Source organism: Chlamydotis macqueenii, chromosome 13 (assembly GCF_036417535.1).
Source record: "Chlamydotis macqueenii isolate bChlMac1 chromosome 13, bChlMac1.mat, whole genome shotgun sequence".
In the NCBI taxonomy this organism is placed as follows: domain Eukaryota; kingdom Metazoa; phylum Chordata; class Aves; order Otidiformes; family Otididae; genus Chlamydotis; species Chlamydotis macqueenii.
The window spans coordinates 8,111,322-8,138,452 of NC_141568.1; the positions used below are offsets into that span (position 1 = coordinate 8,111,322).

The 27,131-nt window shown below is 37.3% G+C and overlaps 1 protein-coding gene across 1 annotated transcript in view; it reads right to left on the reverse strand.

Moving 5' to 3' along the window:
• CDH8 (cadherin 8) overlaps positions 1-27,131 on the reverse strand; it is a 136,785-nt gene that overhangs the window by 54,334 nt on the left and 55,320 nt on the right. The window contains exons 3-6 of the mRNA XM_086757750.1: positions 25,978-26,097; positions 10,288-10,455; positions 6,040-6,227; positions 3,048-3,301 (exon numbers count right to left, since the gene is read on the reverse strand). Of these exons, the coding sequence (XP_086613876.1) occupies positions 3,048-3,301; positions 6,040-6,227; positions 10,288-10,455; positions 25,978-26,097 (730 nt within the window). The remainder of the gene's footprint in view (positions 1-3,047; positions 3,302-6,039; positions 6,228-10,287; positions 10,456-25,977; positions 26,098-27,131) is intronic.

Here is a 27,131-nt window from a genome sequence, read left to right on the forward strand (position 1 = left end):
TGTACCATTGGGGGGGCAGAAAATATTGTATCTAGGTTTTTAAGGCCTGCTGTGAATTAGGAAAATGATTAACTGCTGCCAAAGATGAAATCTCTGTCAATATAAATGGGGAAAACCTGCCACAGTGAAGCTTATCTCTCCACAGAGAAAGACACTGAAGGGCAGTAATTTATAGGAGGGCAGATACAGTATAGGAAGAAAGATTATTACTCATGCTTTTTTCTATGCACTTGGATCATGCTTTATCCAAGATAATTCACTGCAGATAGATTATGGTTATAAAATAACAACAGAAACATGAAAAAAGTACTACTGGAATCAATAGATTCGTATGCTAATAGATAAGGATCTCTCAAGCCTAATTATACTATAAGCCAGAATGTACCACCCCCACGAAACAAACTCCAGCAAAACTTTGCAGCTAGCTTAGCTGAATTCACTGAGTCCCTTTCCCAGAGAGGCGCATGCGGACTGGACGTGGTAAGATGTGAGCCACTGATGCATGCTTCTGAAATGATTAGGCTAGAATAAGACAAACTACTGGCCACATTTACAATTATTAACCAAATTTGTAAATCCTTTTCACCATCCAGCTTAAAAGTGAGCCAGGCCCTTAAGGAGCATGCACAGCAGAACAGCAAATAAAGGGAAAAGATAAATTTTGCGGCTTATTTTAAAAATACCACGTTATGAAAGATATAATACAGTTAGGCTAACGTAACAATTGACATGAAAAGATAGTTCATATTCACTGGAGAAACAGATAAGGAAAGAATAATTCAGCTGAATGTCACATTATCACTTAGCCATTCAAAGATGCCTGTGCTTATCCACACTTAGGGCTCAAACAGCAAGGGACAGGGAAGTCCCATAGAACGTAGGCATCCCTTGGTCCCATCCATCTAAAGGTGCCTAAATTTCTTTGGCTGATGTAGAGATTTCAGACTAATAACCAGTGCTAAAACTCTGCATTTGACACAAAACATTGCTAAATAACCCTCTCCAAGTATTTCCACAAGGTGGGCACATCCAGAACTAGACTGGTAACCCATCTATACACCTGCTTGTAGTTCTATGATAGGCTCTACGTCTTTTAGATCAAGTGATGGAAACATCAGAGAATATGTTTAATCTCTTCTAAACTAGCATAAAAAAAAAAAAAACCAAGTACTGTTGTATTGGATAGGGAAAAAAAAAAACAAACCATGGGAGAAGTTTATTTCCAGGTTGTTTTCTATAATAATTATGCTAAATTCTTTAATGTTTTGTCTCATGACTCAATTATCAGACTGTTTCCACATTCAGAAATATCTAAGCTTTACTCAATTTGTGGTACTGCAATACTCTGATTTTACCGAGCCTTTGTGTGTAAGACCAATGCGCAGCAGATGTGGTATTGGTAGTACAGAAGGGGATTCATATTTTCATTTGTGTTGCTAGGGTTTTTATAACAAATGTACACAAAAGCTCCATCTAATCACAATATTGATAGAACAGACACTTATTGAAAAATGTAATTTCCTTGAAATGCAATTGGTTGTTGTCCCCTAAAATAGGGTAGAGGGAAGGAACTAAGGTTAAATTGAAAGAGAAATTGCTATTGAGCTGGAATACAGGGAAGAAGGCCAACTTGCTGCCACCACAGCTATTTCACACACCTCTCAGAAGACCCTGTCTTTGTACTGTACACTGCAAGCCCTTTTTCACAGATACCAGTGGAGAGCAGTAATAAAATTAGGGGTGGAGCCACTGTTTAAATTGTGATAGATCAAACTCTGTGCATTCCGTATCACTTTTTTTTTTTCTGTTTATGTGACATTTTTTTTAACCTGGGTAACTACCCTCCTTTATTTCCTGTTTCTATGATGAGAATACTATTTCTATGATGGGAATACCATCGTTGATCACCCTGAGAGCTTCTCTGATAAGAAAGTAAATTCAGTGCCTATTAACACTGAGTTGTGTGCTGCAGTAGAAAATACATTAATCAACTACTTTGTATAGAAATCTGTGATAGCTAATGCTACGTTTAGCTGGTTTTGAAAGAGTGATTTAGAAATAAGAGATTCCAATGTACTCTCCAACATCTTCATACACAAGTTCTGATATATCCAAACATGTTGGAAATTCTGAATTTCTAATTCTGAAGATATGAAAAATATGACATGCAACATGTAGGTCCCCTAAACAGAGGTTTAAAGTTTGCCTCTGCAGCAAACCTGATGTAAATAACTATGATAAGAAAATGGTCTTAAGTGACAGATTACAACAATTAGCATCATCCCCACAATGCTGAAGACCACTTGTATAGCTTAAATTCCCTAAGGCAGTAGTGTACAGTGATGATTATTATTACATAGAATCTCTCCAAATATACCTTTACTATAAATTTGACATTTTGTTTTTGTTTTCATAATGCTTTTAGTGGGCAGTACTATACATAGCAACATGTGTTTTGGGAACACTCACATCATACCATACTAACCATTGCGAAGGGGGAGGAGAAGACATGTGCTCATCAAAATGAGATAGAAAACACTGATGTGATGAAACTGTAATAACAGACTTTCTTCAAGTTAGATCAAAAAGGGAAAATACTGTAAATCAAAGATGCAAAAGTTAAATGTGCATAATCATCTCTGACTTTCTATCTTTAAACTAGGAATGGGTTTAGGCAAAGGAATACAAAATATGTTTTGAAAATTTTACAACTACATACAACAAACTCAGTATTGTTAATGCAGGCACTAGCAGATTATTTAAAATAACTGCAGAGATACACACTGATGATTCAATTCCATCAGACCTCAAACACCCTATTTTTTATTTTCACTGCATTCCTAGTGTTCATAAGAGTACTCATGCAGCAAGGAGTATTTTTGTGATTTTGGAAGTGATATGAACTGATAAATCTAATATCATAAAACAAATCCTATACAAGTATTTTCACAGAAATAAAATGGCATGAAAACAGTGTCATACGATCTATGGGTATACTTGGTATTCCGCCAGCAGATTTTTCAAAGAGAACTTAAAAGCAGCACTACCTTATAGGACTGGAAGACACATCAGGGTCATGAGCAGTCACCTGACCAATCACAGAGTTAATAGCTGCATTTTCATGCACTTCCAGTAGATAAGTAGGTGATGAAAAGACTGGTGGCTCATCAGCATCCTCTACTACAATTTTTACTGTTGCTGTATCCTTGAATGGTCCTCCACTGATGAAGCGAGGATCAATATGAATGTTGGCTGCTTCTACCTTCAGAGTATAGGATTTTTTGGTCTCAAAGTCCAGTGGCTGTTAAGAATGACAAAGATAAATGTATTTTACTAATGGCCACAGAGAAAGAACAAATGAATATAATGCTAATGGATGAAAGTTATGAGCATTTAAGCACATTCAGTGAGTTTTAATGCAATCACTTCCCACTCTCAGAAATCTAACCTTCACATTTTCTAGGCATATATTGATATCTGGTTATTAACCAGCCTCAGAGAAAATAAGACTCTATTGTTTTCTTGCTTTTCACAAGAAATTTACAAAAATATTCTCTCCCATGAATTATATAATTACAATTACATATCAGATAAATACTACAAATTTGTTGGTGATGACATGACTTGCATACTAATCATGCACTTAATCAGTGCTTTGTTAGCTGGAGATAAGAAAAAAAATATATTGGCTCCATAAAGAATAAAATATTTATTACTTTCAGAACAGTGTGAGAAATGCAAAGAACTAGCAATTATTATTTCTTGGACATGAGAGACATTACATGGAAAAATGGAAAGCTAATCATATAAGAAAATACTGCAATATTATTGCACTTCAGGTAATTCTGCATTTCTGTTTACGGTGATAAATGAGGTAGACATATCTCAGGAATTTCTTTAAACAGTAGCAGTTCCTATTTCTGTATCTTTTTTTTTTTTCAGAGAGAGGAACATGAAACCAATTACTTTATTCAATATACCTGCCATGTGACCATTGTTTTTTACTATTTTACAATTCCATATTAAAACACTAAAAATGAAAAGACAGGGGATTTAAATGAATGAAATACAAAATAAAAAACAAAATCTGAGACACTTTCGAATATTAGAACTTTTCATTAAGGAGATTCAAGCTTGTGTCTTGAAGCACATCAGTATATTCACTACACAATTCTCTTGTGTCTCACAATGATTCAAATTTCAAAGATGCAAATTGCCAAGCATTGGAAAGATATTAAGATTTGCATTACAATGTCCCAGGGATAAAAAGAAAAGGACATAGAAACTCTGAATCTGCAATGCAAATACCAGCAAGAGCACAAACAGGGACCTTCAGGAAGTCTGTCAAAATCTGCAATATGTATACATTCAAATCTTGTTGATTTTTTTCAGGTATGAATCAAGCTGTAATGAGATTTGCTCTTTCTCACAAATTCTAGTAAATATGAGAAAACCTTACTTCTTTAGCAGCTCTTAAATTAGTAAGCTTTTGTAATTATGAATGGTGATTTATAAATCAGCATATACACAATTTGCCAATCATGGCTCCTATATAATTTTTTCAATTGCTTTTCACACGCTTTACAGGAATGACAGCACCCCAATACATTTAGTCATGCTTAATCAGAATATCGCATTGAAAATTTACTCTGCATTGTCTAAAGCCTATGAATTTATGCTGGAGAAAATCTGTTGCTGAACAGTACCCTCCATATAACTTCTACTGTAGTAGAACCAAAATCATTATTGCTGTCAAAATGAATATACGAAACAACATTATGTTAGAGACTCGGTTATGAAATAAAGCCAAGGGAACTGGGGCAAAAGGCTAATTGCCTTAGTTTACAAAAGAGGCCACAGCATACAACAAATAACAGTGAGGAAGATCAGGGATGTATATCATAATTTTCTCTTTAGGAAAACAGATCCAAATTTAGATAAATATACATTATTTCATTATGCATCTACAGTGCTTACCTACTCACAGAGTAACAGAAAATATAAAATTTAGACAAGTAGTCTGCCTGACCTCTTTAATTACAGTTACAAATTGAATATTAATTGCTTGCAATTATGATTATTGGATTAATCTTTCTTCCCTGGAATGTCATACTTTGGTTTTTTGGTGTGGTCTTTTTTTTTTTAAAAAAAAAAAAAAAAAAAAAAAGACTCATTTAGAGTGCTCTGTGCTACATGTTTAAAAGCCTCTATGCCAGTGTTATAAGTTATATTCATGTCCTTTTTTGGGATGAAGCACGAGAATCAGCTCTCTTCTCCTTCCCCACAAAATGATCAAAATTAAGTCTGCAACTAATGTTGGCTTTACTAGCCAAGTTTTGTTCTAGATATGCTGTCTCTCCCCATATTTCTGTATATAATTGGGTGGTCCTTCTGTTATATACGTGCAAATTCCACATCTTGCCTACATCAAGACAGTACAAACACAGAAAAGGTAACAGAGTTGTAGCCTTCCATAGGACCCAAATTTGGCACTTCTCATGTGAACCAGTACTGATGTCTTTGATAAGGTTCACTGAAATCACTATTCATTGAGAAAAGAGAGTTCAACATGAGAAAAGGTGGAAGATCAAACCTCTCACACATCAGGTAATTTAAATAATATACTATGCTATTTTTTTTTCTCTGAACAGTATTTGATCAGCAAATCAAATAATAGAGAAAAGTGACTTGATGAATACTCAGCCAAGATTTTATGGAAGTTTACACCAAAACCAAAGCAAATTCTAACCTATGCTTCTTCTTTGGAACCAAGGAAGCAAAATGTGTGCAATTTGACCACATGGAAGCCCAGATAAAATTAACACATGCTCAGCACCATGGATGTGTCTCCAGTTGTCACCTAAATGGCAATTTTGAGGGACATGGCTAATACATCCCTTTTTTATCACTTCACTGGCTTGATACATCATGCATAGGTAAAAAAAATCCTTGGAAATCCAGCATCTTCTCACAGAATAGAGTCTGGTTGGGAAGTTGTATGTACAAAGACCACTTATTTAAAACAGAGATATCATTTACCTTTCTCACTCTAATAATGCCGTCCTGAGTTTGGGCATCTGTAGTAATTTCAAATACATCCATTCCATCTCCTTCAATAATATCATAGGATGATTTAGCATTTTCTCCAATATCCAGGTCATTTGCTTTCACCCTTCCTATTGCTTCACCAAGAGCAACATCTTCCATTACTGAGAAGTGATACAGACCTTACAAATAAGAGGAAAAGACTAAACATTACACCTGATTCCAGTATCTCTTGTGTGCTCTTCATTTGTTTATATTTCCCCAAAGCAAACTCCAGATGTGCAACTGACAAACAACATTTACACAAGATATTTAGGGAAAGCAGCAAAATGTGTTCCTTATACAGGAATATTCAGTTTTACTGTACGTGAATGTTCTTTTAATTCCATTAGTATCTTGCTTCTTCCTTACAGGGACGCTTAGTGTTGGCAAACATAAATATTAAGCTACTTTCAACACTGGAAGTACGCAACGTTCTCTACTGCAGACACTGTGGCACTTACCATTTTATTTACAGACATGTAATTATATTTTTTATAGAATTTATAGAATGAAACTTTGGCTTTCACTCTGTACAAAACTGGTCAAATACTTTAAAGATGCCTTATACAATTTCAGATCTTGACTACTCTTTTACCCTTTTACTTCGTTTTGGTTTTGGTTTTTTTAACCTCTTCCACCTCCCATTTGTGGTAAAAAACTAAGAAACAGTCCCAAAATTTATACTTTAAAGGAAACAGTAACTTTCCATAATTGATCATTACTGTATTTACTATTTGGTTGTAGAGTTAGACTAAAATCCACTAGAAAGTTCTATTTAAATTGCCAGTATTTTTATTTTTTTCATAACACCTGCTTCAAACTTTCTGACCTAAGAATTGTCAAAAAATCATTTAGAACCTGTAACATATTATTTTAGGTAAGCATTTTATTAAGAGAAAAAAAATATACATTTTACTATTCTATCTCCCAGTTCTTAATAGTATTTTGAAAAAGAGAAGACACATGCTTGATATCAAAAATTCTTTATGGAGTGCCTATTTTTTTTTACCTCTTCGTAATTTACACGTGTCGAAGCTACGGTTAATATGTGACCTACTCAACTGCAGTGCTACTTAGTAGCTAAAACAGTCAAAAGGAATTAAAAATTAGCAGATGAGACCATTGAAATAGTTTTTGACAATGAGTTCTGGACTTGTTCTTTTCTGTTCATCAGTTGTTTTAAGACAACGTGCAATTTTTAATATTATGTGCAGCTAGCAGTTTTCTAAAATCAGGATGTTCCAGGGTTGTTGCTTTAACTAGTTGAAGGCTGATTGCAGTGGCAACAGTTGAAAGGAGGAAGGAAACTGTGAGGAATTCAGAAATACATATGTCAGCTATACACGCAGACTGTTCCAAAGCGAAATGGTATTTTTTTCTTTAATGTTTCTAGGCTAAATTATTAGAGATAATTTGGAGATCATCAAAATTCCTCAAGAATATTAATAATGACTCAGAAACAATGAGCAGCCAAAGCAATCAAGTGCCTTGGGAGACTAAATTATGTGTTCATAATTTATACTGTTGTCCACACTTTGTGGTTGGGATCTCCAGACACAGTTGATCGTGTTTTTAGGTTGGTATTTTTCTCTCAGGCTTATTAAGATAGTTTACAAAATATTGTAAAAAAAAAAAAAAAAAAAAATTACTATGCAGCTGACACTTTTACACAAATTGCTCTCAAGGATTATGAATTGTTCTCTCAAGATGTCATAGTGCAGAGCTGACCAAAAATCCACATTATGTATCTTTGAAAACCCTTATTTTTCACAGCAGTGCACAGTTCTCAGTACAATCCTATGGTAAACTGCCAGGTTAAAAACTTTTGTGACTTATAAAATGCCTCTAAAATTATTTCAAAGAGATCATAGAAGTAGTGACAGTTCAGCTTTTTCATTTCTAAAACCCAAGAGGCTAACACTCTTTGAAATCTAACCATAAATATACATTTCTGTCCTGCCTGGAAACAATAAACTGATAAAACACACGGCTTTCTGAGTTCATCACAATTTATTGTGAAAGCAGCATGTATTACATCTTATGAATTTCTATTTCATTCTGGTTAGGCTCTATTCTAAGTTTGATCCTCTGTTATTTTCCTTTCCAGGCAAATGCAAATTGTGCTTCAATGGTGTAAAAAAAAAAAAAAAAAAAATCTTGAAGACTTGATCAGCTCTTGCAAAAGTCATGACTAATCCCTAACGCCAAGCAGCATGCTATGAATACTTAGCTTTAAAAGGCAGAATTTGTAATAACATCCAGTTACAATATTTACTATGGCTCATCCTCATTAAAGGCAACATATACATAATACAAAGTTACAGTACATAGTTTTTTCGTAATGAAGTTGCATAAAGGTCAGTGCTATAAGAGGGTGGTTAGTCCTAGATGGTGGCTGGATTTCTGCACTGGAATGCATGAGCTATCACAGCTTCAAATACAGCAACTTACTCTTTGTTCAAGGAAAACTAACCTACATTTTCCACACAGAAAATATATTTCAGGGATCTGTGATCCAGTCTTCCTCATGCTACCCAGTTACTGTGTCATTGTATCCAAACTACTGGCAGGAAAAGGCTTTTTGAGACAGAAAGTGCTAATACAAGTACAAAAGCCAGGCAAGCCGGCAAAAGTAGACCTGTAGTCACTGAATTAGAGCTACACTACGTTGCTGGTATAAAAGAAATGTCCCTCTGCATTCTGGTGATATGGTTCAGCCAGGAGTCTCATATATAGATGTTTATATTATTAGGAAAATTGTCATCATCTGTTGGGTGCAAGCAATGCAACATGATATGAAGTAAAAAATGCATGCATTTCTTATTATATAATGAGAGCAAACCTTTTATTGTGTCCAGAGTGATCATCTGTTAAAAACCACTAAAATGAGGTAATAAAATATATATTTTGAAATAAGCTTTTACTTCTGCTTAATTATTTTATATTTATTTGCTCTATCTGTATGTGTATATTCTAGACTGTAGGAGAGTATCTATCATATACTGTGTACTAGGACAAACCCATTTCACTCTTTGTGTCTTCAGAACAGGGCAAAAGTGGACTTCAGCAAGGCCTGTTGTGACAGATAGGGGTAATGGTTTTAAAATAGAAGGAAGCAGATTCAGATTAGACATCAGGAAAAAAAATTTTACACTGAGAGTGGTGGAACACTGGCACATGTTCCTGGCACATCCACACAGGTAGTGGATGCCCCATCCCTGGAAACACTTAAGGCCAGCTTGGACAAGGCTCTGAGCAACCTGATCTGGTTGGAGATGTCCCTGCTCCTTGCAGGAGGGGTTGGACTAGATGACCTTTGAAGGTCCCATCCAACCCAAACTGTTCTTTGATTCTACATGTGGAAAAAAATTAATTTTACACATCGGGTGCATACATACCTTGTTAGAAAAACATGCTTCTGATAAAGTAAAAATTATACGAAGTCTAGATGTGAACATTCTTCAATCTCAAAATAGACTCTTCATAATTTACGACTTTATTTTTTTCAGAACAAGCTGAATAAAAAGATAAGTTTCTAATAGTGCATTAGATTGTGTCTGTTCTAAATAAAATTGATCCAGTCATCATGCTCTCCCCTCTTCTTTTTTCTTTTTGTCTTCATCTTTGAAATAGACAACAAAGCTTGTAGAGAATCTCAGCAGGATGCCGAATCATTTTAACCTAGCCCAGCAAGACATCCATTGGAACCACAGTAGTAAATATGGATTTTGAATTAAAGATCAACAATTATCTAGACTCAGACTTATTTTCTTTGGTTTCTTCACTATTACCTAATTAGTCAAACCTTTATTTTTTTTTATCAGTTATATATGTCTTCTACTGGTGCTGTCACTTGTCTGCCTGAGATGGAAGCGCATGTAACAACAACTAAAACTAGCACTTAGAAACAACTGCACTGAAAGCAAATAAGTATATGAAAAAATGTCCCCAAGCCCTTTTGTGTGGAGGTAAGGTGGGTAACAAGGAAGACAGAGAGCTGTGTACACTGTTGTGGGCGTAATTCCCTCTTTCCTAAGCTCTTCATCAGACAGGACTATTCATCTTTCTCTAGTAGCAGCTACATATTTTTAAATTACATTACAAATCCAGACAATATGATGATATAAAAACAATTTGATAAAAAAGCAGCACTGTTTTACTTTCTTATACAGGAGAACACATACACATAATGGCACTTACTCTGTGCAAATTTAGGAGGATTGTCATTAACATCAGTGAGTGTAATTGTCACTGTTGTAGTTCCAGAGAGTCCACCCATATGTCCTCCCATGTCCTTTGCTTGGATGACCACAAAGTATTCTTCTTTGGCTTCTCTGTCCATGTTGGGAAGAGCTGTTTTAATTATAGCTATAATAACAGGGGTAAAAAAAAAGTCAGAAAGAGACCCAAATTCAGTTTTGCAGCTATTTTTATGGATATAGATAACTATTAGTATAAATATTGAACTGCTAAAGGTCCAGTTAAGGCACCTCTTAATACCAAGGATAAAGAAGAATTTGAGATTTTCAAAAGTATCTTAGAGGTCAAAGAGATCAAAGTACCTTGATTTAATTAAAAGTGCAATTGTGGTCCAAACCCCAAGAATTAATCATTAATCACACATTTTTTTTCCTGATACATTTTTTTGTTTTTTTTTTGTCCTACCTTCCACAGATATCCATCATTTCCCCACATAATTCACAAACAAAAGACAACCACATAGTAAACTTAATCTGTAAACACTGTTAACCGTATCTGCCAGATTGTTTCAAATATTTTAAAATCAAATCCATTATTTAATCTGCTTTTATATATAATGCGGGCTACAGGTGTTACCTTAAGTCCTAAATTCAGTGCCTAAACTTCTACTGGAGAAGTACAGCATGTCTTTCAACATAGTCACCAGTACTGCAAACTCTTAACGTCACTCCATTGTCCCTGCCCTAGGAGAGCCCCTTGTTGGACAAGGATCTCCATAAGCTGCTACCACCTGCTTTATTAGGTCAGAAGTTTTTAAAGACAGAGAAGTAAAATGATCTATAGTTTAACAAAATATAAAATGTCAGTGTGCTAGCAGGAAGATACCTACAAGGGACAATCCAATCAAATACAGAGCCAGATCCACTACAAACTCCTATTGATTTCAGGGACATCTACCAGAAAAAAATAATAAAATCTTTTTTTCTTTCCAAAACTTCTCCACCTGCAACGTGCTATTATATTCACAACATTCAGTATGGAAAGTGCAATGCTAAATGTTTAATGGTAAATTTAAATGGTGTTCATCATAATCTAGTAATGTCCACCATAATAAAAAGATAAGAATCAACTAAAGAAATCCCACTAAACCTAGGGAAAACAAGTCAAAATGTTAAATTGAAATATGGCTTTTTTGTTTGTTTGTTTAAGCCTGGTTTTGAATTCTATTTAAAAAAAAAAATGTCTGTGAAAAGAGAATACCAAGTTCAAGTTACTGAACTATCTTAGTGGTTAAGTGAAGTGTAAGAGTGCAGAGGGAAATTCCATCTGCCATTGCAGTAGTTCCTTTGAGCCGTGGTGCTTGAGGGTTCTTATGAGGCATAGAGAAGAGCATCTCTTTTAATGGGCCTGTACTTACAGAGCTGAAGGACACAGTTTATGGGCAGACATTGACAGTAACTCACAAAGTCTTTGGAATTAATAAAAAAAAGAAGGTAAAAATTCTATATTGTACTGTATATTCATTAAGATTTGCATGTTGAATAGAATGGCCAAGTTCACACCCTGGATCATACCGGCTTGATCATACATTACATTAGCTCTCACGCTATTTTTTTTTTTTAACCAGTTCTTTATTAAGTATTGTGAGGAGTTTTTAGATGTCAATCAATATTTCTTGCTAATCTATTAGTTTTAATTTCTCTATTTGGACTAGCATAGCCGTGGAGACTTCAAATAGCTCTTTTTCTTCCATATGGGATGGTTTCTATTCAATAAGCTGCTTAGAAATGACACTCTGGCTGAAATGCTGAGATTATTTATTCATGTATTTACGGTGAATAAAGAAATGGTCCTGGTCTTTATCATTAACAGAGATGTATTTTAGTAATTGTATAAGCTATTTATCTTTAATACTGTAGTACTAAGAATCTGATCAGATCTTTTTTTCTTGGCTGAGATCAGAACCAAGCTAAGAGCAAGGGAGCATAAGGCACAGAATAAAGCAATATGCTTGCTACATAAACCACCAAATATAACATAATAGCAGTCTTATAACCTACACTTCTGTAAATTATTTCCACAAAATATTTTGAGTTGTTGTCTTACATATTTTATAAATATAATTCTGGATGAAAGTGAAACCTCTATCTTATGTCTGCAACCGCCAAGCCAGGGTAATCTCTTGTTCCCAAGGAACTCGATACGTAATCAGTGATTTTTCATTCCAACATGCAGTAAGCAAGGTTAGGAGCAGCAAGGCCAGCTGCACTGCAGTTAACGGTGAGCTGGGAGTGGAGTAGGGAAACAAGGCAGGCAGGAGCCATGACCTCGCCAGCAAGGAGCCAGACTGCAGAGCAGCAACTCAGGGTCCCACTCTGACCCAGAGACAGTGGCCAGTCTGAGCCACAGTCTGATGATCACCCAGCAAGCCCACAGCAAGAAGGCAGGTCTGAGGTCAGGCCAGGAAACCCAGCTGGAGGGTCTGGATTGGGGTCAGAACTGAGAAAATAGGAGAGTGGGCGCAGATGTGGCACAGCCAGGGCCAGCAGCAGAGCCCCAGCCCAAAAGCAGCTCCCAAGGAAAAGGAGGGGCAGCCCCTGCACAAAGCCTTCCTCATAACACCTCAGACCAGCAAAGGAGCAGCCAGCTACACTGCTAAACCTAACCACCAACACCCCTTGGAGGAGGTTGCGCTCAGGACCCTGACAAATGCAAAAATTCTGCAAAACATTGAGGAATATGCTTCTGTTAATTTTTTTTGACTGAAAACAGGAGAGCAGTGAAACAGAAGATAATAATAAACATTTATTGATGTAGCTGGTGCAAAATATGTTCAGTAAAAGAGTAGGGCCATTTCCTCCATAGCAGCCTGGGTAAGAAGAGTAAATGATATTTATTTCTAAAAGCATTTGACTGATTTGGACTGACTGGTTTACTATTTAGGAATAACAATGATGCATTCTCTGAAAAAGCCTATTGTCATAAATAAGATGATGCATAAAAAGGATGCTAATGCGAATTCAGGGTATCAGAATTCGGTCCACATTAATTTTTTTTCACTAGTAGAGCTGATCCAAAGACTGGTAAAATCTATTTCAATGGGTTTTATATTAAGCCTACTACAACTTTTTTTTTCTCTATTATTATTTTTTAGGCAGAGTTTCCCTTGGTTTTTTTTTATTTTAAAAAAAACCCAAATCTACACAGTTAAGTCTAGCCTACAGATGACTTGTATAAGATGCCACATTTTGTATTCTGCAGTTTCCTCTGAGACAAGTTAATTATTTCAATTTTTCCTAGACATGTATTTTAATTTGTCCCTTAATGTATGGAACTGTCTAGCCCTTGTCTATGGTTTGAAAGATACCAGGAAGATTAAAAGTATTTTAAAATGCCTAAATCAGAATTATAGTTTCTGATTTTTAAGACACAAAAATTGAGGGGGTTTTTCTCTATAAAGATAACACAACCTGATAATTCAATAGTTTTATAAATATTTCTATCTGCCTTCTCAGCCCATAAACCATTTGCCAGCAGCTAAGAGTCAAGGACAAAGTCAAGTTTCAAACACAATAAAAAGCTAAAAATAAGTTTACTGGTTTAATTACTACAAGAGGAGCTGAAGGTTTTTCAATATCAAATATATCCAAATTACATAGGGTGATTGTTACCACCAGTATTTCTATATTCAGAATCTGTAGAATTGAGGTCAGCAAAAGATAAGTATCGGTATCTCTTACGAGGCAAATTAATAAACACAAAAACACTCCATCCTCACCTAAGCAATGTGATTGAGACAAAGACAGACTCAGAGAGTTATGCATAGAGAACTTCAAGGACATTTATTTAGTCTTTTGCTTTATTCACCAGTTCTCAGGCTGGGCTCACAGGAAATACTGAAACTTTCAATCTATTTTTAGAAAACAATTTACTCTCACCAAATACTAATACGCATACAGCACACAGAACATTAACTCATTGACCATTCAACCTGCTCTACCTCCATTCAACCCAGAAACAAATTGAGAACAAAAACATGACCACTTTCAGCTTGCTATGATGGATGAAAATGATAAGTGCCAAACAGGAAAGTAGTTTAAAAGCAAGGGATGAGAATTACTGTAAACTAATGTAAGGCAGGTAGACGCTTGTTGGAAGATTGTATTCAGAACAGTTATCAATGGCTTACTGTCAAAGTGGATGGATGGATGAAGTGGTTCATAGGGTTTGTTCTACTTCTACTTCCTGAATGATGGAAGACAGGAAGAACTTATGAAGCCTTTCAGATGATGCAAAGTCAGGAGCCACTGAAAGTACTGGAAGAACAGGATTAAGAGTTCAAAACAATTTTGACAAATTCGATAGTCTAAAAAAAAAAAAAAAACAGGATGAAACTCAATTTGACAAGTAAAAAGTATTTTATGTGGGTGAAACAATTAACTTCACAATTACAATAGGGTAGATGACTCATAAGACAGAAAAGAATGTGGAGCCAAAATGAACTGAATACAAGTCCACGGTGTTTTGCTGATGAAAATGCTCAAACATTTCATGGTATATTAGCTAGCATGTTATATGGAAGAATTGTGTAATAATTCCTCCAGTTCACTCATACTGGTAATACTGCAGCTGAAATAGTGTGGCCAGTTTTGAAAAAAAAGTTAGTCTATACAGTCAGGGAAGTATGAGGAAAGACTTTACAGCCAAATACGTAAAAATCACTGGGAGCTACTCTCCTTTTCCACGGGAGATGAGAGAAGAAATGATGGGCCTAAAATATAAACCACAAAATAGCTTTAAATTGCAGCAAGAGAGATTTCAGTTAAACATTATGGGAATACTTTCTAACAGAGAAAGTAAGTACAGACAGAGAAGGCTGCCTGTAGAATTTGTAGTATTTCCATTGCTGAAAATTTTTAAGAATCTATCAGACAAACGTCTGTCAAGAATGAGACGGGATAAACCTGATCCTTTTTTGGGGCAAGGGTGCTCATCGCATTCTCACCTGAGGTCCCTTTTCTCCATGTTGTCTAAGATAAGGATGTATCTCTATGTATGCCAAAATATTTCACAAACCTTAGTCCTGTGAAAACATTCAAAGGACATGTAGTACAACCCCTGAACAGGCACCATCACAATTGGGCTACGGATCCTTTGACTAAAGCTGGAAACATCAGGAAGTGAGTTGGAAGGTAAAGAAATCAAGAATTCTATTTCTTCAAAGACGTAAAACACCTCCAGTATTGGAGGTACCTTTTTTTTTTTTTTGGTCTGAGTTGTTTTTCCTAAACAGCTATTGGTGTCACACTGCTCTATAGCTAATAAAACAGCTGCAGAATGGGATTTACTTTTACAGTGGTCCTAAATGCACACACTGAGCAATTTGCACAATCTGCCTCACAACTTGAATCGGTTAAAATGCACCCCTGTAGACTACTTTCAAAAACCTATTTGGAAGAATATACACTGTCTCACACTGAAAAACATCAAGGGAAAAGAAGCAATATGTCAGAGGCTATGGTTGATGAAGAGAAAGAAGAGAAGCAAAAGGCACAGTAGAAATAAGGATCTGTCTTCCACTTTCCTCTTCATTTTTTTTAAGCTATAAAACTACACATAATAATAATTGAGAAGATGGAACAAAACCAAGCAAGCACTATGCAAAATTGGAATCTGGCCCTGAAAAGCCTTTCTGAAGCATTTCATTCATCTCACACATTTTGATGAAGACTTCCTGCTATTTCAACTTGCATACTTTGGAACTTTCCCTTCTTCACGTTGGAAGAGCTAAGTAATTGCTTTGATCTTCCCTCCGTGCTAAAACCTTGGTGGAGATTCTTATTAAATATAACAGTCATTTAGGACCCAAACTCCTGAAAAATCAATTTTGCAATTTCTTCAGAGAGCTGTGAGATGCATTCTTTGTATTCCCATGAAGCATACTGACTTCAGTGATGCTTTAGTAGTCCATAAAAAAGGCTCACTTGGAGATCTGTGGAAAACCTGTACCATAATTCCTAAGAAATGAATGGATCACAACTAACTTTCTTGAAAATTAAAAAAAATCTACTGCTTTGATGATGTGATATACAGGCATACTGATGCACTACTTTTAGTTCAATTTACTTTTTATAAAAATCATAATCATGTTAATAAAAATTATCATCAAATGGTCTAATTTCTTACTTAGTTCTAATGTCTTGGGATTTTTACTTTAGCAAGACAAGAAAAAACTCTGCAGTCTCTAGTAAAGTTGGCTTTCTTGAAAAACTGTCAATTACAAGAGCTGTTGGAACTACATTCAGATGTAGATATATCTCAAATCAACGACAGTAGCCACAGTAAAAATAATCACTAGGTGAGGAATTGAATACTATGTTATATCCCTTTATGTGGAGTGATTCTGTACAGTTTTTGTATTTTTAAGAGAGAAGCTAACAGTGTACATATTACCATGTTTATTTTTAAAAATTGTATAGGGAAGATTACATTGCCTGCATTTCTATTAAACAGTGAGATGATGGTTGAATATAATTTTTTAATTGTCTTGTTTCTTGGTTAACCTACACTGTATTGCATTTTCTTTTTCAGGCCATATTACTACCACTTTTGTGTTCTCTAATCTTGCTTTGATTCTGAAGTAGACCTTGCAAGTTTGCCATTGTGTGTAAATTAACACCACCTACCTTTCACTATATGTATTCTGTTTCAAGAACATCATACAGAATATGACTGGATAAAACCTATTATAAAAGTGTCTTTTGAATTCAGATTAACTTGTATTTGGTTTTTATAGTATGGGTAAAAATCTTTCATATCTACTTACCAGCCATTCTCTTTTCCCTGAGCCCAAGTTTCATTGGCATAGTGAAAGGATCACCCACTGACCAACTGAGAATGAACGCAGTAAATATTGTGCACTGCATTTATAAGCTTGCTTTCTTAGGATTTTATTGGTAATGATCCTCTAACACCTATAATTATACTAGACACTTTACAGAAAGTAGCCTTGGATTCTTTTTCAGAGTCTTTCCAAATCTAGCTGTGCAGTTCAGACTCCTCTCTCTAACTCAGCCTCTTGAAGCACATTATTTAGATATGTAGCCCCTGTTTTCCTACTCAGCATGAGGAAAGTGGTTAAGTCCTAACTATCTCACTAGCTTTCTCAAATGACAGAGGTATTGCTCTGAAATGCAAGAAATGTGTGGTATCAGCTTTTTTTTATTACTATTATTAGATAAACTCTAGAAGCAGAAATCACCATTTTTCAAATGCCTTGATCTTAAGCCACTCATCTTTACCCACTACAGACCATCACAACTGTTTTCAAGTGCGTCTGCAGTGATTTTACACTTCCTTTATTAAACAGAAAAGACAGCTCTTGCTGCTGAAGGACCCAATCCTACATACCTTATCCATAATAGTTGCACTTCATATGTCTAAGTAAAAAGAAAGAACTGTAGGACTGACCTTCAGGTCTGCTGCACTAGTGGTTTGTCAGTACAACTCTGTCTCCTAATGGGCTGTCACCAAGACAACTCTGAGAATTACCAGAGAATTTCTGTACAAACACTTTAACGCAACTCCTACGGTTGCACAGTATACTTAGTACACAATGACAAGAAAAGGTTTATATCAGTTTGAAAACATACTCTATTTTCATCACTGTGCATAAGTGCCTCAAATCCTGTCACGACAGAGCTGAAGGTGCTGCAATGGAAGCAATCAAGTAGAAATTCCAGAAATCCCTGCATGTGCTGGAGCCATTTCAGCTGCCTTGGGAAGTTGCTATTTGGGCTGCATGGACTTACCTTCTGCATGCCGCTGCACACACCTGCCTTCTCCTCTAGGAAATGAGCTCCTACGCCTCACTTGCTAAGACAGAACAACATCTACTCATCCCAGTTCCTGCCTCTTAAAATTATTTCAGTTAAAAGATTAGTTAACTTTAACTAAATCTGTAGTAATTAGCAAGGATATCACAGCAGCAGTAGTTAATAAAATCAGCTAGAAAGCAGCAGTTCAACCCAGGCTCTGACTAGCATAGAACGAGTTCTTTCTCTACACTTAATCCCACGAGGGTTTCAACCTAAACTATTTAGAAACAGAAATACTTAGAAAAGCTCTGTTGAACACGAGTTAGTTCTGTTCCTAGCAGCTCATTACTTTCCCCTTACAGTTGCAGATTACTTCCTGTAGCCAAACTGTTTTCCGGTCTCTCTCTAGTTTGAAAATGCTACCTTGTCATTTTATCATGACTAATTACAGAAACAGTCCCCATGCTTCTCTTTTATTAACACTTCTCAAATATTTGTGCAGTGATTTCATATCCTCCTTTAATCACCTCTTATGCAGTTTATACAAATTAAGTTCAATCAATCTTTCATTATAAGTAATATTCTTCTCACCTCAGCTACCCTGCTTTGAACTTTCTTCAGTATTTCAGTAGTCTCTTTTATGATGATGAGTCTTATCAGTACTACATGCAATATTCTGAGGGCAGCTTGTGCTATCATCGATACACACCATTAGTAACAAACTGGGAATTAACAACCACACAGAAGAAATACTCTGTAACATCACAAAAATGTCTGTAACTCAAAAGTTGTTGTCATTTATCCTCTCGCTACCTTAATTGTTTTTATTCTGCTGGACTGTATTTTGAGGTCTAGATGGAGAAAGATAATAAAGACTGCAAATTAACATAAAAGATTCAAATCTGACTTTTGCTGAATGTCATTTTCATTCTTCGTAGGCCTACTCATTTGTGTCCTGATTTCAGAACCACAGGGTTCAAGACTGTGGTCCAGAGAGGGCGATATACTAAATCATTAAAAGCTCTATTGATTAAAGTATGTGCACTTTCACCTGGAAGTTAAAGCTAGGTATAGGAAAAAAAAAAAAATCAATTCTTCACTCTCCAAAGAAATATCCACATGCTATTAGGAGAATCTTTACTCTTAGGTCTCCTGAGTCTTCTATTCATTTCAGCTTTACTAACTTGAAATTTGGCTTTGTACCAAATGACCATACCCAAGATGGCAGTGTTTAAAATCTATTCCTCTTCATATGTAGTAAGGGTTTATGCTTGAATAACACAAAGTGTTTTCCAGTGCTGTAGGGCGTTTGGCTTAATGTGCTTTGTTCACGTAACTATATTTCAGGTGTGTGTAGGAGTGACATTATTTAAGTTCATGTGAAATGTAAATAAGTCAGATACAGCTGAAAATATATTTTCTCTGCCATTCCTATATTGTAGAACACAGTGTCACTTCATGTTACATTCCATTATGATAATCTTATTTTAAAGCTGACAGTCATGATTTAATATCCTTGAAAAAGATTAAAAGTGAGAAGTGTACTTTAGCTGTTTTTAGCTGTCTTAAGGAACTCCCTTCCCCAGCATTTCGACTGTCCTTATTTGGATTATGAGAAAATACATACAACTTGTATACCTTTATAAATAATACACACTAGACAGGAAACCCTGACATAAGTTAGTCAGATGTAACGATAATGATTTATGGAATATATTTAAGTCCACTGTGAGTTTCGTTACTAATCTGATGTCATTACATCATAAATCCAGCCTGTCATAGAAAAATCTGAATCTGTATCTTTGTAGTGTATGTTTACACTTTATGCAATAAACCAGTGGTCGTATTAAAATTCACCTATGAAAAGCTAAAAATATTCAGGACAAGCCATCAAAAAAGCATTTACCCTAAGCCATATTCAGAGCACTGAATGAAAAATAACTTCTGAATTACCTTCTTTCATGTGTCTATAACTCATACAGAAGAACTTGCAAACTAGAACTGCAAAAGTATATGTATTTTTCATCTAAGGTAATGGAAAATTATTGTTTTATGGGTCACTTACCAGTACTTATTTCTGTGCACCCAGTATTCTATAATTGTTTCAGCAAGGAGGTTGAGAGTAATGTCAGAGTTTCAACCAAGAAGGTGATTCAGACAAGGACTACATCTAGTTAATGTCAAGTTTGTAAGAACAAAAAAGCAGAAGAGTAAGCAACTGCTTTCCCCAGGTTCACCCTTGGGTGTAGTAACCTTTTCTACTGTAGGCATGAAGCCATATCTGACATCTGACATCAGCCTCACCTCTGTGCCTGGCAAGGTCATGGAGCAGATTCTCCTGGAAACCATGCTAAGGCACATGGAGAGCAAGGAGGTGGTTGGTGACAGCCAACGTGGCTTCACCAAGGGCAGATCGTGCCTGACCAATTTGGTGGCCTTCTATGACGGGGTGACGGCATCGGTGGACAAGGGACGAGCAACTGACATCATCTACCTGGACTTGTGCAAAGCTTTTGACACTGTCCCGCATGACATCACTCTCTCTAAACTAGAGAGACATGGGTTTGATGGACGGACCACTCAGTGGATAAGGAGTTGGCTGGATGGCCGCACTCAGAGAGTGGTGGTCAACGGCTCAATGTCCAGGTGGAGACCGGTCACGAGTGGCGTTCCTCAGGGGTCTGTGTTGGGCCCGGCCCTGTTCAACATCTTTGTCGGCGATATGGACAGTGGGATAGAGCGCACCCTCAGCAAGTTCGCCGACGACACCAAGTTGTGTGGTGCCGTCGACACGCTGGAAGGGAGGGATGCTATCCAGAGGGACCTTGACAGGCTGGAGAGGTGGGCCCGTGCCAACCTCATGAAGTTCAACCAGGCCAAGTGCAAGGTCCTGCACCTGGGTCACGGCAATCCCAGGCACAAATACAGGCTGGGTTGGGAATGGATTGAGAGCAGCCCTGAGGAGAAGGACTTGGAAGTGCTGGTGGATGAGAAGCTTAACATGAGCAGGCAATGCGCCCTTGCGGCCCAGAAGGCCAACCGCATCCTGGGCTGCATCAAGAGAAGCGTGGCCAGCAGGTGGAGGGAGGTGATTCTCCCCCTCTACTCTGCCCTGCTGAGACCCCACCTGGAGTACTGTGTCCAGTTCTGGAGCCCCCAGCACAAGAAGGACATGGACCAGTTGGAGAAGGTCCAGAGGAGGGCCACGAAGATGATAAAAGGGCTGGAGCACCTCTCTTATGAGGACAGGCTGAGAGAGCTGGGGCTGTTCAGCCTGCAGAAGAGGAGGCTCCAGGGAGACCTGACAGCGGTCTTCCGGTACCTCAAGGGGGCCTACAAGAAAGATGGGGAAAGGCTGTTTAGTAGGGCCTGTTGCGATAGGATGAGAGGTGATGGTTTTAAAATAGAGGGGGGTAGATTTAGATTGGAAATTAGGAAAAAATTTTTTACGATGCGAGTTATAGAACACTGGAACAGGTTGCCCAGAAAGGTGGTGGAGGCCCCATCTCTGGAAACATTCAAGGCCAGGCTGGATGAGGCTCTAAGCAACCTGACCTAGTCAGGGATGTCCCTGCTCCTTGCAGGGGGGTTGGACTAGATGACCTTTGAAGGTCCCTTCCAACCCTAACCATTCTATGATTCCATGATTCTATGATCTTTGCTCCCTCTTTTTTGTTCAGAGTACTACAGAAGGATGATGTTGTGGTTTTGTTTAGTGAGGGGGGCCTAAGGTGGTAGCTTCTGTAGGAAACTGCTAGAAGCCACTCCCCTTTGTTCAGTGGACTTGGCCGGGCCTAGGGCGGACCCGCTGCTGGCCAAGGCCAAGCCAACAGGCAGCAGAATGTTCCGTGATAACGCCCCTGCAAGAACGTATTTAAGAAGGGGAAAACAGAAAAACGAAAAAGAGAAGATGTGAAGCAGCTGAGCGGAGGCAGAGGTGCAGAGGGGGAGGCGCAGGCCTCGTGGGCCTTGCAGGCCTCACCCTCTGGCCTCTCGCCAGGTGGCCGCCTGGGTCCAACTCGGCCCAGCCCAGCTGCAAGAAGTGGAGAGGAGATGAGATGGATGATGTGAAGAGATCCTGAGAGGTGTCTGCCAGCCTGTTGTGAAGAATTTTTCTGGTGAGAGGAACGGCTGCAGACGCCAAGGTCAGTTCAGAAGGAGGGGGAGGAGTAACGCGGCTCCTGGCCAAGATTCCCCTGCAGCCTGTGGTGACGACCATGGTGGAGCAGGTTGTCCCCCTGCAGCCCATGGAGGTCCACGGAGGAGCAGAGATCCACTTGGAGCCCGTGAAGGACCCTGCACCGGGGGAGGTGAAGGCCTGAAGGAGGCTGTGGCCCGGGGAGGGCCCGCTGGGACAGCCGTTCTGGAGGGATTGCACCCTGTGGAAGAGATGACCCACGCCAGAGCAGTTTCAGGAAGGACTGTGGCGTAGGGGTGGGACCCCACAACGGAGCAGGGGAGGAATGCGAGGAGTTCTTCCCCCGACTATGAGGCAGTGGTGTAAAACAACGTGTGATGAACTGACTGCGACCCCCATTCCCTCTTCCCCCCTGTGCCACTTGGGGTGGGAAAGGTAGTAGAGATAATGTTAAGCCCGGGAAGGGGAAGGGGTCGGGGGAGGTTATCTTGTTCTCTGTCTCATTATCCTGCTGGCTTTAGTAATAAATGAATAGTTTTCCCCAAGTCGAGTCTGTTTTGCCCGTAACGGTAACTTTAAGGATTTCTCCCCATCCTTATCTCAAACTTCGAGCCGTTTTTCTTATATTATCTCTCCCTATTCTCTCGGAGGGTGGGGGGAGTGAGAGAGAGACTGCGTAGTCTCGTCCCAATCAGGGCTGAACTACGACAGATGAGAATCAGGGGGCATGACTGGGATTACTCCTGTGGGTCAGCTCTCAATGTACCATTAAAAAAAGCAGCAAGGTCAAAAAATCTGACCTGGAAATGAAAAAAATTATAGGCAATAGAGCCTATCTGTGGCTGCCCTGGTGCTGGCAGATGCACAGATCTAAATCTAGTCTTAATTTATAATAAACAAAGCTAATAAAAGGCCAGTCGTCTAGAAAAATAGTAAGTAGATCAGCTCTAAGTAGCTATACTTTTGATAATATTTCATACACTCCCACGAATGACAAAATATTTACATTCTTAAGTTGATGACTTTAACACAGTCCAACACAGTCCACTTCTTAAAACAGTGATTCCATTTTGGGAAAGACACAATTCTAGACACAATATCTGTGTTCAGAAACAATTTCATTTCAAATTAATTGGAAAGGCTTTCAAGTTAGCAGAAGCACTAATTAAATGTAACCACAGAGAAAATGTAGCTATACACACATCCAGGACCCACTGTCCCAGTGTCCCACCCCACTCCTTTCCAAAAAAAAAAAAAAAAAAAAAAAAAAAAAAAAACAAAAAAACCACCCCAAAAAAACCAAACAACCCCCAAAACCCCCAAACCCCAAAATATCTACCATGCTTGGAGGATCACCTTCAGGTTTGATTTCTTTTAGATAAGACACTACTATAGCTGGCTATTCTGCTTTAATTTGTACACTGCCACAATAGCATTCAAACATCTTCCCACATGAAAACTCTTTCACTGAGGTTTCCGGTGAAACACATACAAATCTGTTAAGATAATGTGTTTTACGGGCTGTTCTGGTTCTGTCTCAGGTGAAAATTAACTCTACCCTAGCCACACTCAGGATACTGGCCTAGTTACTAAGAGGAAACAAATATTAATTGTGATAGTTCACATTGCTAAGGTGTGGTAGTTACACTACAGATGAAGGCCATTGCATAGAGATGGCAAATAAACAGAGGATGGCCTCAGTACATAAACTCATTTAGCTGTAATGGTTTAGAGAAGAACACAATTTATGTCCTTCATAGATCTAGAAAAATGGGGAATCTGAAACCACTTATTAATTCAGAAGCAGCTCCACAATATGAAGCCACTTAATCAGGGACTATGGCAAAGCCACTGTTGAATTCTTTAGGATTGAATTCCCTTTAGAAACTAATATGTCATTTTCATGGTAACTGAAATGCTACTCAAAGGAATATTTATAACTGGAAATGAAGGTAGAGAGAGAATTTAATGCTAGTGAAACAGGAGAAAAATCAAGATTTTCAGGTTCACCAAAAAGCTTTGGAGTTTTCTCTGGCTTTCATGATAATGGCAATCACTTTCCTAGGTGGTGAATAGTTACTTCATTGAATTAAGCATAAGGTCTTATAAACTTGAGTAAAATTAAACATCTTTTTCCATTTGGAATGTTTTCTTTCAGGCTATTTTATGTGAAAGAAGTGAAAAATCTGTGTAGGTGGAGAATACACTTCACAGTTCCTCTGTGAAAGCTGATGTGTTCCCATGCTAAAGCACTAACTTCCCCTAGCAGAAACTGAGAAAGAGCCTACAGCTAATCTCCTCCTAATTAAGACAGCTACCTCAAGTCGTTACTGCATGCAATAATTTGTAATGTTAAAGAAAACCAAGTCATATATTTTGATACTTGATGGTCAAGAGTCTGTTCAGACTTGCATTTCCATATGACTTGTGATAAATCAGCCAGCATGAAATAAGGGGCTTCACTAATAACACTCCCTTGACATACTTATTTTTGAAACAAGCTAATGTTTTTCCATTGTGCTGTGCTAGAGCTATGCTTTGTAAAACTCTGCTTTACATGCAGTATAAAATAAAACACTGAATCACATTCCAGAGGTTGTTTTCACATTTAGGATAGCTGTCTGTCAACCAGAAGAAAATACTTTAGTGGATTAATCTATTATTAATTATCATTAATCTATTAATATTTATTGACCTATACCACTTACCTAAAGTTCCTGCAAGTTAGGACATTTCTAGGAAAGGGAAATAATTTTTCCCACGCAATCTCACTAGAAAAAGTTAAAAAACTTCCTACTTTAAAGGGTCTAAGAACACTCTGTTTAATGTTGGTGACACAACTTAGCACACTTTATCTATCAAGAGAATCCTTTAATAATTTATCCTAGTATTTATTTAATAGTCCTGTTAATATGCAAGAGGACAAGAATTTTTACTCCTGCTTTACTCATTATTGAGTATATAAGCTCAGGTAATTTATTGTATGGTTTAAAATGAGTTATAGTTTTTTTCACCTTAGAAGATTACAGCTGCTTGACTCAGAGCGATTAAAACCAGATTCTAGTACTAGGTGAAAAAACATAAGAAATAATATCAAATCACTTTAAAAAACACATCTCTGACATAACTAAATGAATTTGCTGTAAGATGACATATGTACAGAAAACAAGAGGGAATGGATTTATTGGCACTTCTTTCAGATGACTTTCAGGACTTTCAAACCACAGAGAAATAAAGTCATCCTAAATGCATGCTAATAAAGCTTAATACCAACACTCAGTATCATGTTGTTCTTTCCCCATATCTATCCAATCAATAAAGAAAAAAAAATTTAAAATGAAAACACACAATATATTCCCTAAAATTCCCAAGCTAAACTGTACTTTCTTTAACTGGAAATACTATAGTCTCATATTGAAAATTACATTATGCTTATCAAACTCCTCAGGCCAAGTCTTTCAGTCCCTAATCAGTTATAAGTTACACAGCACTTCCACTGCCTTCAGTTTTGCTTCGGTAGCTTCTGTAATAGTAGCATCACTGTTACTTACGCTGTCAGTAATACAGATTTTTCTTTGTCTTCTCACATGATCAGACGCTGATGGAATATAAGTGAGACATGCTACAACTCAGTAATACTGACAGACATGTACTTGCGCTCCCCGTTTAAGTATATTACATGAAACACGGAAAAGCACAATCACTTGTGTAAACATAACCCAGGGATTTACCTACCTGTATGTGGCTCAATAGAAAAATAAGGCTGTCCTTCCAGAATGCTATAAACCAGCTTGGCACTGTTTCCATAAACTGGATCATCTGCATCTGTAGCTGTTACTTTAGTAACAAAGGTACCTAAATAAAATAATATACACAATTAATGTTTACACCCTTACTAAAAATTTGCAGAACTTACTAAAAAAAAAATTTGAAACAAAAATTAATTTCCTTGTGAGTTGTATGACAATAATAAAAGAAGAAAAAACATCAGTAGCAACTTAAAGCATTACTTGTGGAACACAAACAAAACATTTTCCTTCAAGAAGATATATGCCAGCAGACTGAATTTCTGGGTGAAAGAAAAACCTTTTTAGTAGCTGTGTTATTTAAGGTTTCTTTGTAGAATGCATTTAAAGCTACCTGATAGATCTGTGTAGACTTCAAGCATTTGCAAAGAAATCATATCAAAGGGATACGAAATACAAGGTTAATAATACAATATAATATGCTGCATTTAAGATTTGCAAAATCACATTTGAAAGAACCTTGCCAAGCTACAGAGACCACATAGAAAAGTAATAATAAAAAGGATTCTTTTTTTTTTCTCTTGGCTTGCAGCCATAATAATGGTTTGATGTGGCCACAGTGAAGTGTTAGGACAACATCTATTGTCTCTGAAATGAGTCTCTGCCACTGAGGGGGCCATTGTCTAGCCAGAGTTATAAATTCCATACTCTGACCAAAAAAAAAACCAGAAGAAAAAAATAAGTAAATTGCCCTTTTTATTTATTAGGCAACACAGCACTTGTCATTTCTGTAAGAAGCCAAATCGAATGAAATTCAGTTGGCTATATTAAGCTTGCTGCAGAGACTTTTTTTTTGATGACTTAATAATATAATGACAACATTAATTAGGCTAAAAATAAAAACAATATTTACAGAGGGAGAGAAAGCAAGAGCAGGAGGAGGTTAAGGGTTTGTGCTGGTTTTGACTGAGGTAGAGTTAACTTTCTTCATAGTAGCTAGGATGGGGCCATGTTTTGGATGCGTGCTGGAAGCAGTGTTGGTAACACAGGGATGGTTTAGTGACTGCTGAGCAGCACTTACACAGAGTCAAGGTCTTTTCTGCTTCTCACCCTGCCCCACCAGTGAGTGGGCTGGGGGTGCAC